General features: G+C 33.1%; 1 protein-coding gene and 1 long non-coding RNA gene across 2 annotated transcripts in view; one reads left to right on the top strand and one right to left on the bottom strand.

The window, feature by feature from the left end:
- The window catches only part of LOC144837361 (uncharacterized), a 260,004-nt gene that overhangs the window by 202,431 nt on the left and 38,641 nt on the right, over positions 1-18,932 (bottom strand). The gene's annotated exons all lie outside the window — the stretch shown is intronic.
- On the top strand, positions 12,377-15,414 carry LOC144836960 (NK1 transcription factor-related protein 1-like). Its single transcript, XM_078691911.1, has 2 exons — positions 12,377-12,887; positions 14,192-15,414. The coding sequence occupies exons 1-2, from the start codon at positions 12,482-12,484 to the stop codon at positions 14,725-14,727; spliced, it is 942 nt and encodes a 313-aa protein (XP_078548037.1). The 5' UTR covers positions 12,377-12,481; the 3' UTR covers positions 14,728-15,414.

The raw sequence follows: 18,932 nt of genomic DNA, 5'->3' as shown, positions 1-18,932 counted from the left end.
GTTTAATAAACATCGATCCATTTATAATATCAAAGTCAACGCTCGCTAGGTCGTCTAGAATCACATAATCCGAAGAGACAAATCTGATAATAAGTCGATTATATTGCCAATTTTCCCGCTCATTTCTTAATTGAGCAGACAAGCATAAAATAAGTGACACGGGATTGTTTAGGTCTTACACTTCATTAAGGCCTCGCTTCCACGCGGCGGATCGCGTTACGCCCGAGATACCTGATTGAAATTGTAGCAACTGACTGTCTTCAGTACACGGAACATCCATGCAGAGTTCTCAAAGTATCCCCGAGGCGTTACCGCTTGCTGAAATTGAGCTCTACCCTCATGAACAGCTCGCATCCTAGGTTTTGTTTTCGATCATTTAAATAGCAAAACGACCGAACGGAGGTCTTAAAGATCAAAACTTCTATTACATCGCTAATTTCACGTCGAATTAAGACTGAAGATCGGTGAGATGAAAGCGGTTTGTAGCGACTCGGCTGATACGTTTCTGGCCCGGTGTGGGAGGACGTTCAACCATGATGTGTTAGAACCAGCTGAATCGTTTGAACATACAGCAGTGCTACGAATACCAACGTAATAACATTTCATGATCAGTGTTTGTTTAAAATCATTTCAGTAATTTAGACTCAATTTATTTCAATAAACGATGTATATAGAAATTATTTCAGCTGAAAATGTAGAGTAAATGTTAAATCGGATTAACTTAAAGCAATATCATTACCAAGCAAATGGGCTTTGTCCTAGATTTTCAAATTATCGTTTGTGAATTAAGTTAACAACATAATCTTTTCCAAACCAAATACGGTGATCATATCCAAAAAATGGAATCATAATATGTTCGCCCTAGGTTAAGTCAATTATTAATGCATTTCTGGACCAATCTCTCTAATCTCATCCTACGTATCTTTAATCTCATCCCTAGTAATCTCTAATCTCACCCTTAGTAATCTCTAATCTCATACCTTCAAAAGATGATTGCGAGGGCGCCCCGCAATCACGTGATAATCTCATCCCTAGTATCTATAATCTCATCCCTAGTATCTCTAATCTCATCCCTAGTATCTATCTCATCCCACAAGTATCTATAATCTCATCCCTAGTATCTATAATCACATCCCTAGTAATATCTAATCTCATCCCTATAGTATCTATAATCTCATCCTTAGTATCTATAATCTCATCCCTAGTATCTATCTATAATCACATCCCTAGTAATATCTAATCTCATCCCTATAGTATCTATAACACACTTAAAACTAAAGGTGCAATAAAGGGTGCAAACCTTTAAAAGGGTGCTAATTTGCGCCTTTTTCTCATAAAATGGTGCAGAGTTCATAAAAGGTTTATTTTTGTACCTTATATATCGAAAAATGCAGACAAGTTAAAAAAGGTGCAGAACTGCACCGAAAAGGCCCAAGTACGCCATGGCGACTGTGTGACAAAATAAGACCTATTAGTATTAGATTAATGAACGCTTCTTGATATATTTAACTTAGGACTTCTAAAAACTTAAAAGGTAATGATTATGACAATTTTTTTTAGAATGACATTATTGTGGTAAGTTAAAACAAAAATAAGAAAGATTCATAATAATATAGGTTTGTGGGGACAGCTATCGGAAATCGAAAAAATCTGTTTCTTACGGAACATTAAAAAGTCGCTGGCTTGTAACTGAAAATTAAAGTTTTATACCTTTAACATGATAAATTCAAAGATTCAACTGGGCACCCTATAAGGTTTAACATCAGTTAAAAGGTGCATAATAGCACCTTTTTGTACAATTTTCGTGCCGTATGCGCACGCAAGATGTCTGTAAACAATTTTTAAAATATTGAATTTCAGAGGTTATTTACTCTGGTTTGCTTAAGTCTAGAATAAGTAAACTTTTCTTTCATATTTAACAATATTATTAGAATATTTAATATCATAATGTAGGCATCTGTTGTAAATTTATTTGAAACAGGAATTGAACAATAATTTTAAGCGCGTGCGGTTGTTAAACATGCAGTTTAAATATTGAAAGGAGTTTGCGCCCAAAATCAGGCCTATAAAACTAGGCCTAGCTCCCGGATCCCACATCTCTCCAGTGTAGGATAGCTGTTAAAAGTAAGTAACGAAGCTTTATAGGCATGTAATTTGGTGGTTTTTATTAGATTAATTATTATATAGGCCTATAAGCCTAGGCCTAAAACTTAAAAATTATAGCTAAATAAATAAGGCTAGCTAGAGGGTAGGCTAGGCGCGACCTCTTACCTATGCCTAGCCTATCTAGGCCTAGGCCCTATGTTAGGCCTAAAGTAGGCAGTCTACAGGCCTACTTGGCCTACAGTAGCCTCTCGGGCGGGGGCTAGTCCTAGACCAGGCCTAGCCTACTTACCTGGGCCTAGGCCTAGTTAGTAGGTTAGGCATAGATAGGGCCTAGGCTAGTTAGGCCTAGGCTAGGTAGACCTTAAACTTAATTAAAAGCAGACCTAGGCCTAGCCGGCTAGGCCTATAATTAATAATTAATAGGCCTAGCTAGGCAGGCTAGGGGCCTAGTTATTAATATTAGTTACAGTAGCTGGGTATTAGTAGGCCTATAGATAGGCTATATTAATTCTTATACACATTATTTTTAATTATAAATAGTTACAGCCTACATGATGTCATGGAGGGATAAAATAAGTTGAAAGAGCACCTCTGCTCTGATCAGCAGCAATGAAGATGTTCAGAAAAGGAGAAAGAAATGTGACCACATGACATGTACCGTAATACTCTAGTATATAGGACCTACTATACTACGAGCTGAGGAAAGGGAGAGGAACATACTTTAAAAGTATGTGAAGCATGTGGACAAGGTAATTTTACTTTAAAAATCAGAACAATGCCAATAATGTAATGTATTGTATGATGTTTTTATATTAATGATAATATTAATATAATAGTTTCCATTCCTATTTCATGCTTTTTAGGAAAGTACATAATCAGGTGAAAATGTTCGGAAAAGGTGAACCAGACATCAAGAAGAACACTGTTTCAGATATATGGGAATAAGAAGAGAATACTGCCAAAGATGTCATTATTAGATACTTTTAGCAATAGGCCTATTGTTGGTTTGAGAAGAGATGGCCACACTCTATTTAAGGTGCAAAGACTGGTAATTGCCATCCAAAAATTCAGCAGTTGAATTGAATAATATAATGTTTTAAAGTTGAATAAAATTATACCAAGCTTAATCAATATTTTTTGTATTTTAGTGATTTTTATTTGTGCACCTTTTTAACAGAAATTTGAACCTTAGAAGAGCATTATTGAACCTTTTATTAGGGTGTAAAGTTGCACCTTTATTTAGAGGTTGAATTTTGCTCCTTTGGGGAGCTGCTATTGTTGCATTTCGTTTGCACCTTTTAGGGTAGAAAATTACACCTTATATGGTGCAAATATGAACTCCAAAGGAGCATTATAGCACCCTTTATCAGGGTTCAAAATTGCACCTTCCGTCAAAGGTGCAGTTGTGCACCTTAAAGGGAGCTGCTATTGTTGCATCGGTTTGCACCTTTTTAGGTAGAGATTTGCACCTTTTTTTTAGTGTGTATAATCATATCCCTAGTAATATCTAATCTTACCCCTAGTAATATCTAATCTCATCCCTAGTATCTATAATCTCATCCCTAGTATCTATAATCTCGTCCCTAGTATCTATAATCTCATCCCTAGTATAACGTCATCATGACCTATATTGGTTTTGAATATCGTATGATAATAAGTTTATCATTATTCCAATATTGTTAAATTATTGTTTCGTAAATTCTTCGTTTTCACCAATATCTATACTAACTCATTCCTACATACGTCATCACTCATCGTAATTCCTACAACAATAGTTTGTTTAGAGTAGACTCTTTTCATTCCGAAAATTAGAAAGGAGCATCTTTTAATATTATGCAAATTTAGAAAAAAAGTATAAAATCCATTACAATTATATTATCATTGTTGCTTTATATCCGTGCTCTGCATATATTAAATGTAACAAATATTTTGTGAATTCTGTGACTTAAATTGATTAGACCTAGACCCTCATACATGTCAACAAACCCCCACCTAGCAGCCCCTCCCTCATCACGCGTAGGCCTACGAATAAGGCATAAATGCCAACGCGATACCCTGCACATGACTATAACAGTTCAGTCTCGAGGCCTATATATAATGTTACTTGCATTGTATTATGCCTTGGTATGGTCTTTTAGGACTCCTTTGAGACACATATTCTTAGATCTACATGAAGTGTGAAATTGAGACTTCAACGCGTTAATCATATGAAATTGGGCAGCACTGTATTACATGACAATCTTGAAATAGCTTATTATCAAGCATATATACAGTGGGTATAACATGGCGCGACGGGTCGATGTGCACGCGAAACAAGATGGCCCCGGTGCGATATTTCTTTTATTACATATAAGTTAGGGACGAAAAAAAAAATCCTTAACTGTTATATCAAAACCTGTTAAAATTATTCATATTAAATGTTCTATAAACGACATCGTCTCCATAACACTTCTCTTTATAACACTTAAAATAGATACTAACAGTAAATAAAGAGTAAATAAGCTGGGGCCGAATATTTTCTGAAATGATTTTTAATATAATATAGTGCAGTTTCTAAAAAATCTGATCTATGTAAATCAATTAATGCCCTTTCTCAAAAGTACACACGATTTTTAATCTTTCCTTTCGCAAAAGTACAACGATCGCGATTTCCGGTAAAATACATTAGATAATTAATTATAAATATTAGTAATAATGAATAATTATAGATATTATGAATAATGTATCAAGGCCAATAATTAATTTGATTCGAAAAAAAAATCACGAAACGTTATGAAGGGATTTATTTTATTTTTTTTTATGTTTTGGAACTTTTCAGAAATGAATATAATTAATTTACCTCCATAATTAAACTGGAACAAGGGGCAACTTTCCCAACCCCATCCCCTATCAAGGGGGCATGGATCTAAATGCGCCCCCTCAATAAGTGTTCTATAGCAATTGCAGTATAATTGAGTCTTTATTTTAGTTCTGCACATTTTAATTTATTTTTAAACTAAGCAGGGGAAAGTTTAGATAGAATCATTGACCGAAGAAAACGCATTTGATTGGAATGGAAATACACCAATTCAGTCATTCAGTCAAGTCCAATGTTCAAAAGGTCATTGTACAGTACTTTCTATACTTTAGTAGAGCTCTGATACTGTTAGTCTGGTTAGGCCGCCGAAGCGACGTTAACGATGTTGAGTCACCGGCGAAAACTTGTTTAACTTGGGTGCTGCGTCACTTTACCAGTTTATACGTCGTTAGAACGCATTCCTAACCTTGAGGTTTTGTTTGGTGTCGTAAAACAACTTAATATAAAGCTGCCGACAGGAAAAGCCCTTCTTTAAAACATTCCGGGCGGCATATTCTCTTTGAAGTGGATAAATTAAGTAATACGTTTATTTAACATACAATTTTATTCGATTGTTTTGATGATATGCCAGTTGCGTTACATTGTTGCCTGTAGTAATATTGTGTTCAGTTGTTCTGAACAAATTGTTGCCAAATCTACCAAAGGCTAGAGAGTGTTTACCTCTCTGTGAATAAACCATAAACAAACTGATGATTCGATAAATGTTCGTAGGATTTCAAAACCACATTAATCATTAATTAACTATCGACAATATAAATACTATTAGTAAAAGGGAAGAGTGACTCTTTCCTGATTAGTACATTAGTAGTGATATTAAGTAATCAAGACGATCAGCAAACACGATAACGGTGTCGACGGACAGGAAAGACAAGATGACGTCACGAAAACGTTGACGAAAATGAAACGATAACTTCGGTAACGTTGATGACAACGACACGATAACGACGACGACACAAACGACGACGACAAAGACGATGACACGAAAACGAAGATGACAATGAGAATACAACGTTGATAATAGAGACACGACACATATAACGACAATACGATAAGGACGATGACACGAAAACTATAGGATGACAATGAGAATATATAACGTTGGTGAGAGCGACACGATGACACGATAACGACGATGACACGATAACGACGATGACACGAAATGACGGTGACACGATAGCGATGATGACAAAGATGATGACACGAAAACTATAAGATGACAATGACATTATATAACGTTGATGGCGACACGATAACGATGATGATAGAGTCTTCACGTTAACGGTTTTAGATCTGTACCGTGTCTCTTTATTTTTCATATGTTGACCATTTCCATGATTCAAACATTTGAGTACGGTTACTTGTAAAACGACAATGTGATTCACACAATTGGAAAAAGGAATTAAAGATGTTTAAAATGTTTTTTCTTCATCTTTTTTATTAGGAATAATTTGTACTTCTGTATTCGTTTGTTCACTATTTTATCTTATACGTGTTGAATTGCATTTCGATCCTATAAATTCAAATGAGTATAATCTCGAATCCTTGATTTCGTTAGCAAATCTAAATCAAATCAAAATGAATATTAGTATCATGGGCCTTGATAATTGGAAAAAGAAACACATGCACGAAAAGAAACTTTCTAATTATCCATTAATATGATCACATTACTAGATTGACATCTCATCGGATAAGTAAGAACACATGTACTTTGACGAATATACAGAAAAGAAACACATTAAAGGCGATGATTGCAAGATCGTGCCTTTCTGTCAAAGGAACTCACTTTTAATGCTCTGTGATCTCTGGACAGGTTCTCGTGGATGTAATAGGAAATGACATGCAACAACAATGTACCCTTACCCAGGCCTAGCAAATTGGCTGATGACGGTTAGATAAACCATCACAGCGACTCATCAACGCAATAATGGAACAATTTGTTTTTCCATAACAGCACGAGCTAAGGTGCGATAAGATGCAAATAATTGCGTTAATTCGCCTTACTAATTAGAGTCTAAACAAACTAAGTGCGTTATTAGCAATTTATTCACAGAAATAATTGATTTTCTCCGCTCTCCGAGTGAAAATCAAAACGGATTAAGACTAGCAAATAGCGCGCAATTATGATCATACAATGCACATGAAACAAAATTATTGAACACTTGAGATGCGACACGTATTATGCGTTACACGTAGGTACACATACAACAAAAGCTTACACAATCAAACACTGGTATATTGTGTTACAAATAGAAACGATTAAACACCAGTAAACAATTAAACAAACTAATATTCCTCTCTAATGGTTTCCGATATCTGTCATTTATAGATTGGTTATAAGGTCCTTGATTTTGATCACTTCAATTATTCCAATCTATTACTGTGTAAATTGGTAGGCACCTGCAACGCATTCGATTTGATAGGTGTTTAGTTATAGTCCATCATCTACTTCAAACTCGATCGACGCTGTGCACAACGCAATTGAAACGCATTTGATACACGTATTATCCGTAATTACTTGTCCATCTAGTAAAATATATTTTGTTAAAGCACTAAGAGACAATTACACCAGTTGATTGATATTAAAGTTTCATGGCTTTTTATACATGCTTAATTTCGTTAATAATTTCTTCGTCGAGTTTACTGAGATGGCCTAGATTGTGGAATTAATATGCGAATTCTTTGTTATAAATGTCCAAAGCAAAATTCTAAACATTATTATTTTCTTGTTAAAACGAGCTGTGTTTGGTGACATTAGTAATAGGCCTAGGCCTAACATTTATGGGCCTACCACAAACGGTTAGAAACAATCCGTTTGACATTCGTTTTGTGATGGTGGGCTAACTCCTTTACCCCAAAGCATTGATTCTCAAGATTAGTGTTATCTTCTTAAGTGACGTGGTAATATTATTAGTAGGCCAACATTTATGGGCCTACAAACAATCCGATTGACATTTTGTGAAATTGGTGCTGTTATAGAACCTCTTGAATAAAAGGAACAAAGGAGATATTTGAAGTGTTAGTATTTGTTTTAACATAAATAAAAGTACAACAGGCTTCTTAAACATCATTTGTTTAAATATTAATTATATTTAAACCAGTCCCTGATTTAGGCTATTTTGATATTTCAGTACAGGCGGCGTCGCCTTGGATGCAGTACTATACTATACTAGTACTATTGGAGTACTATTTTACCTGTGATTTCAATTAGAAATCCTGGGAAACGACAGTGTACAAGGCGTAGTGGTATCGTCTGCATAAGAAAGTTGCTCTAGAACAATATTTTTTCACCATTGAATAATAAGTGAAAATAGGCGAAAGCCTAAACAGATTCTGCACTCACTCAGTATTACAGTAAACAAAACATTACAATTTGAAATTATATATATATTATTATTTTTGTATGCGACAATGAGTCTAAGTTCAACAATCCGCCATTTTGTTTACTTTCTATTTTGTTTTCAGTGCCGAATTTGAATAAATTAAATCAAAATCATGGAGGAATTTCCTCCATGTCAAAATAAAGCACAATAAAACATTGATCCCCTCCACACACCTGGTAATTCCTCGTTCATCATTGTTTTAATTCGCCAATTAAATAGATAAACTATTAATACTGATTCATTGGTGCAACTAATTCGGCAACACCTTTTCTCACGCATCATGTTCAAATGATATGTTACTCCATTACAAAACCATTTAGCATGAGCAGGGAAGACTTTTCACTCTTCTCTGGCATGAGTATACCATTTGTGTTATACATTGTACATATTTTTCGCTGGTTAGTTTACGTTCATAAGATTATACAATAATTGTTTAATTATTAAACTGCGTCTCCGTACCGTATCACCGCATTAAGGATTGGATCTAAACAAAATTTATTTACCTGAAAAAGCTGTTAATTTAAAGCAAAACATGGTCACTTGCCTGCCAGCCAATGAATTTTGTTGTTGAATTTAACGATGTATTATGTTATTTTATAAGTAAAAACAAATTTTTGTTTCCGTTTTTTTTTCTACGGATGTGATTAACGTTATTAAAACTACAAAATAACCTAATCAAAGTCTGATTTATAATTAATCTTCATTTTTCATGTTTTGGAGACAATTAATAGGTTTATACATCATACTAAATCACTGTTGCTGTTGGTTAAAAGACAGTAATATTAAAGTAAAACAAAAATGTGGCGTATATTCAGAATTATGCATCATATGCCTATTCATGTTCCTCTTCTCGTAAAAAACATTCGATTCGTTATCTTACATGGATAACTCATTTCGATTCGTTATCTTACATGGATAACTCATTTCGATTCGTTATCTTACATGGATAACTCATTTCGATTCGTTATCTTACATGGATAACTCATTTCAATTCGATTCGTTCGTGGGTCTTTATTTGTTCTTTTTTAAAATAGAACAATTTGGGTTCAGGGTTTCAACTTTGTTTTCAAATTAGGACATCTACAAATTGTTTACAGAGTTGTTTACAGTAAGCGCGCGGATATAGGCTATATTTTTAATGTGACAACAATACTTGTGTTATATATTTTATGGTACGATATCTAATTTTAATAAGATGTTTCTATTTTTATAGCAATTTTAACTAATTTTTATTTATTTGTAATACAATTCATTTCAGTCTTTGACTGTCGTTTTGTAATATATTTTTATATACCGATTAAATAAATAAAATAAAAAAATATATGTTGCTAGATACATTAAAATAGAGATAGCATGTGGTACTTCATAAGTAAAAAGTACCATATCGTACCTTCACATTTAAGTATAAACAAAACCTGGAAGGGTGTTTTTGAGTACCCCTTAAACGGGCTAATATAATGAGCCTGTAAATACGATACGCTAATAAAATTGTCAAGGCGTTTTTTTTTTACATCGTACTTCTGTTTTCCAAGATACTTGAAAGGGTAAAGCACTTTTAAGGTCAATAAACACTGCCGCTAAATACCCCTATTTCAGTCTCTTCAAAATTTCAAAGCTCGTCGTACTCGTAAAAATACGTCTTTACCAGGCTAGCTTCTCGTTTCCAACCCGATCAACACATTCAGCCAACTACACTGGCGTTCGTTACGTCACTGCAAATTGATGAATTAAAATTAATTGCTTCATTATTATGACGTAATTAGCTAGTGATTTAAAGCGGTGTGTATTTCAACGCGGAAATACATGAATGCAATATACAAGTAGGCCTACAAATTAAAAAAGTAAGTATCGGGCGGTGAAAACAAGGCGGTAAAAACTCAAAAGGAGTTATAGTTCCTTTACATTGGGTAATTAAATTCACGTTTAATGATCACAGAACTCTGATAGAATCATTATATTGAAAGTGCTAGTTTTCATAATCAGGTATAAAACTTGTGAAAGGAGTTCACTATTCGTTACTGTGTATTTATTGCTCAACTAAACTTGCTAAAGGAAATATTTACATTTATTACCGTTTGTTTGATAGCAGGATATCTCCTATAGATGGAAAAACATATTTGTATAATATGTTAATTACAGTATGTCAACATTATTGCATTGTACTTCAAAAGTACGGGTTAAACAGTGTAATCGTCAGGCGAGGAAAACAACATAGTAATATTTATTTGGAAAATTGCACTTTTACATCGCACTAAGCCGATGGCGGTGCATCTATATCAAAATAGTAATAATAAAAACAGTAAAATGTTTACACTTACAATAAATTTTAAAGAAAAACAAAAATACAAAAGCGAAAACAAATATCAATGAAATATAATTTTACTTTAAAGTAAAATATAAAATCTCTCAAAAATAGAGTTATATGGACAGTGTAAGGTTCTGTCTGCACTATCAAACTAGTTTGACAAAAAAAAGTGTGATATGACATCATCGTGTCTATATAGGGGCCTATGGGCACATAACATTTTTAAAGTGTAGACAGAGCTTTAGAGCTCGGACGTTACAAACATAGCATGGCCTTTTTGTTTCCGAAATCACAGTAGAGCAGTAGCCTGATAGCAACATATCATTGACTAAATTGTAAATAGATTGATGAATTATTCTTACAATTTAATTACGAATGTAATTTAAAATATAACAGAACTGACCAATTATTACTGTAGGCTACTGGAAGTGTTTGGCGAGCAGCAGGTACTCGAAACTAAGATCTGTCAGTTAAAGGTGCTACCAGCCGGACAGCAATTTGTAAGTGTCGTTTTAAACAAAACAATATTGGCTAGGCTATAGAGTTATACAATTTTACGGTTGTTTGGTAAATGTTACATAATCTCAAATGATGCATCACAATAACTGTAAACCAGTGCTGATAGGTTTTATGTTTGATTTATTAACGATAGTACGACGAATAACATTACAAATAACGAAGAAATACTGTAGAAAGATAACAGAAAGTTAAACAAAATAAATTGCCTTTTTTTTTAAAGACAAAACTTTGTAAAATTACAAATAATCTTTTTTTTGTCTTACGTGGGTTAATTTTCAAATAATCTTATATTAAATTATTAATTACCGATTTTGTTTTTAATCGGATATACATAACTGCAACAGTTTCGTTAATTTTTTTAGTCTATTATACTTGATTTCTCTTTTGTGGCATAAACATCACTTTTATTCACATTCATATTATCTTCATGTCATCACATAAAATCATATTATTTATCACACTTGGCTAAATTTATTCTAAAGATCTAGTATGTTAGGCCTAAATTGTAATAGTCTAAACATACAAACTGAAACATTCTTGAAAGGAGTTGGGGATTGTGTTGTTGTTTTGAAAGTAACCCAGAGCTGTGGGATTGAATGACAGATATTAGCAATGATAAAACAATATTAATGTGATAACTAGAACACGCGTGCTCATAAAAGGAAGAACCAACAGCGACTGGTAATTGAGACTAACACTTAAGGAGAATAACATTCCAATTGAAGTACCGGCGGCTTATTTGATCTCGCCGACACCTTATTCTACCCCGTGAATGCTCTTTTATTGCCATTTGATTTCTTTGGATTTGTGGAAATTGCCCCGTTGTTGGTCACTTGTACTCCTGTGTGTAAAATTAATCCGAGACAAAGGCGTTACATTGTGTTGGTATAGTCTTCTTTTCAGGTAACCGTTTGAGGCAAGCATTCGAGTCAACAGTTAGTGTCCACTGTCCTATCAGTTAATTTACCGGCCAATTAAAATTACCCCTTGTAATGAGTACCGCGGTCATAACCGTATTATTACCACTGATCCGTATACTATAGGCCGTAAGTCTGTTGTAATTGTATTCCACCTATTGTATTTAATCGGTGACTTTATCAACGCATGCGCTCTTCGATCAACCAATCAACGCGCTTGAGAGTAGTCAATGAATTAAGTGGAAAACTTACTATAAAACTCAACACAATCATTTGGGTATGATAATATCGAAATACTACTACGTACACGCACAATTGCTGAGTGAAATATTCTGTTACCAATTTTCTGTTATATAATACTTGTTGAGTTTTTATTAGTGTTTTCTTGAATTTTCAAATGCTCGATTACTGCTTAAGAATGGATGAATCGCCGTGCAAAAGTCCGGCACTTAGTACCGTCGCACAGGAGTACAACAAAGTATCATCCCCGCACGTGGAGGACAGTGTTCATACCGCTAGCCTAAAGAGTCGGCTTAGCCCAACACCAGAACCGGTAGAAGAACGACAAGTAGGCCTACCTAAAGTAGAAAATGTTGCTGAACCTCAAAATCATGGACAATCTATTCCTCGAATTACACCATTTTCTGTATTAGACATTCTTGATCCGAATAAATTTACTGGATGTAATGCGGGAAGAGAACCCGGATCACCTTCTTCGTCAGACGATAACGAATACGAATATTGTTCAGACGATCAAACAGACAACAGATTACGAATTGAAACACACAACGAATGTTACAAAGGTAGATACAAATTTGTTTTGTAATTGTGTATTTTTTGTATGTTTGATGTAGGTCTATTCAATTGTATTGTAATGTGATCTAACTAAAGCATGTAGGCCTACTATATCTAAGCCAATTGTAGATAACGATGGATTGATGGTTTCACGTACTTTTTTGTAGGCCTAGTAAACGCGTTATTAACTCATAAAGATAATATTTTACATTTAAATGTTGTACTCTATAGTTTATTGCATAATTAAACATTAATTAACAGAATGACTGATCTTCACATTACTAATTATAGGACAAGACAACACTCAAATTAATTAATTAATTCAGGGAAATATGCAATTAGTTAATCATAATGTGTGTCTTCTTCAGATCTGTACTCTAACCTTACAACAGTTTTGTTTTTCAAAATATATTTATTTACAGAATAAGATTACCTTAGGTCTATCTAATTTAAAATAATATCCCGACTAATTCTTATGAATAAATATTATATTTTTAAATAATAAACTAAAGTGTTAATTACCAGTACAAATTTCTTTTAAAAAAAAACGTCTAGGCTAAACAACGATCAGAATTAAAATCATTGGTATAAGCATGTCCTCGAATATTTTCCACATAGGCCTACACCGTGATATTAATACGAAATAACAAGGCCTACACTAATATTTAAAACATAAACTGTGTTTTTAAAATAAATTATAGTCCTATCTTCATCAATTTTATTAACATTATGTTATTTGTAAATATCTATAAATAAAAATATCTTGTAAATGACAAGCAGAATAAAATCAAATTGATTTTATCAGACTACGTTAAATGCTATTGAGTAACTATAATCCCCGTAACGAATTAAATAATTCTACCAATTATAGCATTCTAAATGTGTTCTGGATGAGTATGTTTTTCGCACACCATAATTTAATGTCTAATCATCAACTCATTACGAGGTATACCCTTGGTAATTCATGTATTTCCCTATGATCCGCAAAACGTTTTTACTAAACATGTACCGGATGAAATTACCTGTTTTTTGTTTTAATTCAATAAATAATAATTCCCTCGAGTTTACAAAATACAGATGTGTGCTTGTTAATTGCAAATAATTATAGAATTATCTTTAACACATGATTTGTGATGGAGATTTGTCATGAAATATAGAGTTATATTGGAAGCACGGCTATGAAACCAATTAAAGTATCACGTCAGATAGCATCGAGGCTTATCGACATATTACAAGATTTTTATTAATCGAGTCGTAAACAAAACAATATTTCAGTGTACTAATGTGTTTATATCGTTTTGTTTTTATGTAGAATCTCAAGTTTACGATGATGATTCAAGAGAACTGATTGATGTAGACGATAACGAAAGTACAAAATCAGATTCCGCCAACGAAGACGACGGTGACGAAAAAAGTAGAAAACGTAAACGAATTGACGACAAGGCCGGAAAACCGCGTCGAGCCAGAACGGCATTTACGTACGAACAATTAGTTGCATTGGAAAACAAATTCAAAACAACAAGATATTTATCTGTATGTGAGAGATTGAACTTAGCGTTATCTTTAAGCTTAACAGAAACACAAGTCAAAATCTGGTTCCAAAACAGGCGAACAAAATGGAAGAAGCAGAACCCAGGCATGGACCCCAACGCACCAACCACTCACGCCACAACGCCCATCCCCGCTAGCCTACCCAGCAACTATACAGCTAGTTTAATATACGGATCACAAGTATGGCATGGACTCCATAGTGCTGGTGCAGTACCTTATCTTTTAGGCTCGCCATACACGTCAATGCAATCACAGGCGCATCATTTTCATCCTTACTTAGGACACGCTACGTTATAGACCGTACTAAAAACTTTTATAAAGACTCAGAAATATTTTATTTTAAAATCGACCATCTTTCTTGCCTTAAAACCTATCGAGCAGGGTCCGACAGGATTTGGTCGCTCTATTTATATATATTTAACTTTATTATATGTTTTTCTTTTGTGAAATATGTGATTGTTAGAAAAAAGACTGCAGTCATTGTAATTCGTACATGAAGAAAAATATATCGTTACTTAATAGCATTTTACAGTGTTGTAATATATCATTGTTAAACCCATATTATACAAACTATACCTATGTTATTATTTGTCTGTAAATTAATATGATCCACTTTTCACTCATGTGCTGTGCATTAGAAGTAAACTCATGTTTTCATAATAAATCTATCCAATTAAACAAAACCGATATAAAACAACTAAATTATTCTCAAATTAAATGAAATGGTTGATTCGATCCAACAAATGTACAAGTTTCTGTACTGTCAACTTAGTATATTATTTGAATATAAAAATTACGTTATAAAAAGCGCGCGTGTTTACAGACGATATTAACAAATCGTTTGCAAACTCGCGCGTTTGTTGGGAACACAGACGATTGATTTAGTAAATATGTCCAAATTATTTTAAATTATGTGTATGTATTGAACAATACCATCATGCTGATGTTGATCTTTTTTAGAAAAATAATAAATATATGAATATATGAACTGTTGCAATGTGAAATATAATTTTGTTTGTTTTATTTAATGAGACTGTATTTTGAACGAGTGATGCATGGAAAGAGAACCTATAGTGAGTCCATGGAGGAAATATATAGGCCCTAGATAATAAATATATATAAACATAACAGGCACAGAACATGAATTCTAAACCGGCCGGTGATATACTGAAATTTAAATAATTAATTTGAAACGATTAAATATATATATATTTCCTCTATGGTGAGTCGGACGAAAGTGCTTTAAAACAAGAAAAGGACAGAAAACGATAGACTTTGCGTAGTCAATCAAAGGTTACAACCTTTGAAAGAAATTATCTATGAATAAAACTACCCTAATAGGCCTACTAGGAAAACAGCAGTACTGAGAAGAATCAAGTTGAAGTCGTAGCCTCACATCAATAAAAAACCTGTTGTGCTTTGGTGGTCTTATAAAATTATAGAAATTGATCAAGGTACTATGATAGCAGTAACTATACAGTGTAACAGTAGTGCGGTAACTGACGGATAACCTCTTGGTAAACTTTAATAAGCCAAAAAATGTACCGGTACAAGCGGAAGAAAACTGACGATAGCCGCAGTAGGTGTACTTCCTAAAACAGTATGAAGTGCAAATGTTGCAACACAACATTATTTTCTGTCTGTTTGTACTTGTGTAATCTCTATATAATTTCCATTCAATTATTTTATTCATTGCTTGGAACATAAAATGAAAAAGTAAACTACACTTTTACAATCAACGTAAAAAAGTAATATGGATACTAAAATAATTTTTTAGTCAACCTGTTAGAGATAATACAGAATCCATGTTGTCAGTTACGGTATTTAGTTCTACACGTATTAGGAGAGAAATGTCTAATAAATCGGGTGCACGCAAAGGGGAAAAATGAAACTGGAAACATGACGGAAAGAAAAGCAAGAAGCAGATGAAGACAAGCAAGGAAATCATGCAAATATTGCTAAAAACCAGTGACTATCTTCTTAGATGTACGTAGCCAAACTTGGAGACGACCATAGTAACGTCCACAAAGGACAAGGCACCAGAGTTAGAAGAAGATACACACATAGGTATGTTTCACTTGGGTATCAAGCTATCACCATTACCTAAAATCTGCAGTGCGGGGAATCTATTATCCTACGGCATAACATCCCATAACAAATGCATAAAGTATGGTATAACATACCTCAGTATGGCATAACATATCCCAGTATGGCATAACATATCCCATTATGGCATAACATATCCCAGTATGACATAACATATCCCATTATGACATTACATTGGCCTATTCGTAAGATACAACAAGCATAGGCAACCTTTTCATCAATTTATTTTCTCTCAGTTTATCGAAATGTTGGCGGCAAAAATACGGTAAATGTTGGTAGAAAAAATACTGTAATATTTTGACAGAATTGTAAAAGTTTATGGAAAAGACAAGATTGACATTTAAACCGATTCGTATATAATATCAGTTGGCTTCGGAGTGGGTTACGATGTAAATTCAAAACATAAATAGATGTTTACGATTAACTGTTGACTTTTAATTAACCTAAGGAACAAACTTAAACTGACGATAATTTTTTTTCTCAATTATGGTAATTAATCCATCTGTACTAAATATAACTACCGGATATAATCATATCAAAAGGAGACGATCCCGTGCCCCTTGTAATTGGAAAAGCCAAAGTATCTCACCCATCGCCATTGTATTGTGGGGTATATGTCGATTCATTCAAGTTGGTTGTATAGCAAACTTCGACCTTATTAACGCGAGTCAAGTATACAGTTAGTAGACACAATATAACACAGTCATAAAAAACAATATGACGAGTAAACAATACATTGCTTCCGTTAAGACCATAAAATAAAAAGGGGTATTTCAGAGTAACAACCCCTCCAGTACCGAGTGCAATTCGTAACTCCCCCTCAAATAGTTTCTTTTCATATAAGGCCTACATTAATGAAACTTTCTGACAAAGATCTATGGAAATTGATTGTTGTGCATACATTTGAATTGCTCTATTTTACTGCGAATAGGCCTACATTATAATACTTTACACAGTCAAGGCACCACTTTTTAACTGGCTACCCGTCACAATTTTTTTGGAGGGAAACCTCCAAATGTTATTACTTTCTGGGTTTTGCCTCTTAATTATTTATATTTAAATTGTTATTTTGTTTACTTTGAAATGATAAGAAATAAATGTTATTATGAATGAATGACTTTTACAAGTTATTTCATTACATATCCTGCGATTGAAATTTTATTTACACCATATAATAATAATAATAATAATAATAATAATAATAATAATAATAATAGAGATATAATGTTTACACCAAAGAAGCAAAATTGAAATTTCGTTGATGAGATGTTCGATTACCACATCTTGTTTCAGAATGATCATTGTTTCAAATCTTCATTGTGTTTAATATTTATTTTATTATTTATTCTTTCTGCGTATACGCAATAAACTTTTACTATCTCTGTGATTGCATTGTATACTTAGAAACATATTTGCTTTCATGTTTTGTTGTTCTTAAAAAATAATATTTTTTATTTTTACATATAATTATGTAATAATGTTTAAAGGCCTACTACGCGCGCAATCTCTAATTATTTTTCTATTGTGTTGTCTATAATTCTTTGTTAGAGTTTTTGCATTTAGAATGTGAGGGTCACGTGGTGCATGCATGGTCTTAATGTCATTGGTGGAGTTCATCTTTTAATATTAACCGCCTCTTATGTTTTATCAAAATTTAATAATGATAAATTACAATCGAAAGAGACACAGTGTTACATCGTTATGTTGCATTTATATTTATTCTAGCAAAATAATGTTGGTAATTGCATTGAAACACGCCAATTTAATATAATATGTCGCCGATTTGTTCGAATTTGATATTATTAGTACTTTACACATGCTAAGGATGTAAACAAACTTATGAAAAAATTATTTAGTTGCACGGGAAATAAGTAGGTTAATTTGAAGAACAATAATATTGTTCGCATTTTTTTATCTATTCCGCACAATTAAATGTTTTAATAACTTGCTTTATTTGCCAAAATATATCATTTAGGCTATTAGTAACTAATGACAACTTTGATCAATATTGACATTTAAGTGAACGAGCGTAAGAGTTTAATAAACTTTCCACTAATATTTCACGAAAGAGTTTTATGGTTATTGTTCTGGTAATCAACAGGTTATATTAATTACGAGTTAAAACGCGACGCTTACAACGAATTTATGCAGTTTAACACAAAAACCTTCTCAATAATTATATTTGTTCGCTATTCATGATCATTGGCACCACATTAGTTGATTTTACAACATATAAATATATTTACAATACATAAATATCCATATTTAAATATCAGTTATCTTTTTTTTTAATTAATGCACTTATAGCGTTCCATATGATTACGCTCGGTAGAATTTCATATTGTCGCTCTGAAATTCTTTATATTGATAACGTTGCTAAATAATTATTGACTTGG

The sequence above is a fragment of the Antedon bifida genome, chromosome 3, assembly GCF_963402885.1.
Source record: "Antedon bifida chromosome 3, ecAntBifi1.1, whole genome shotgun sequence".
Classification (NCBI taxonomy): domain Eukaryota; kingdom Metazoa; phylum Echinodermata; class Crinoidea; order Comatulida; family Antedonidae; genus Antedon; species Antedon bifida.
The sequence above is the reverse complement of the archived record's forward strand: the minus strand, read 5'-3'. Positions and strand labels throughout refer to the sequence as shown.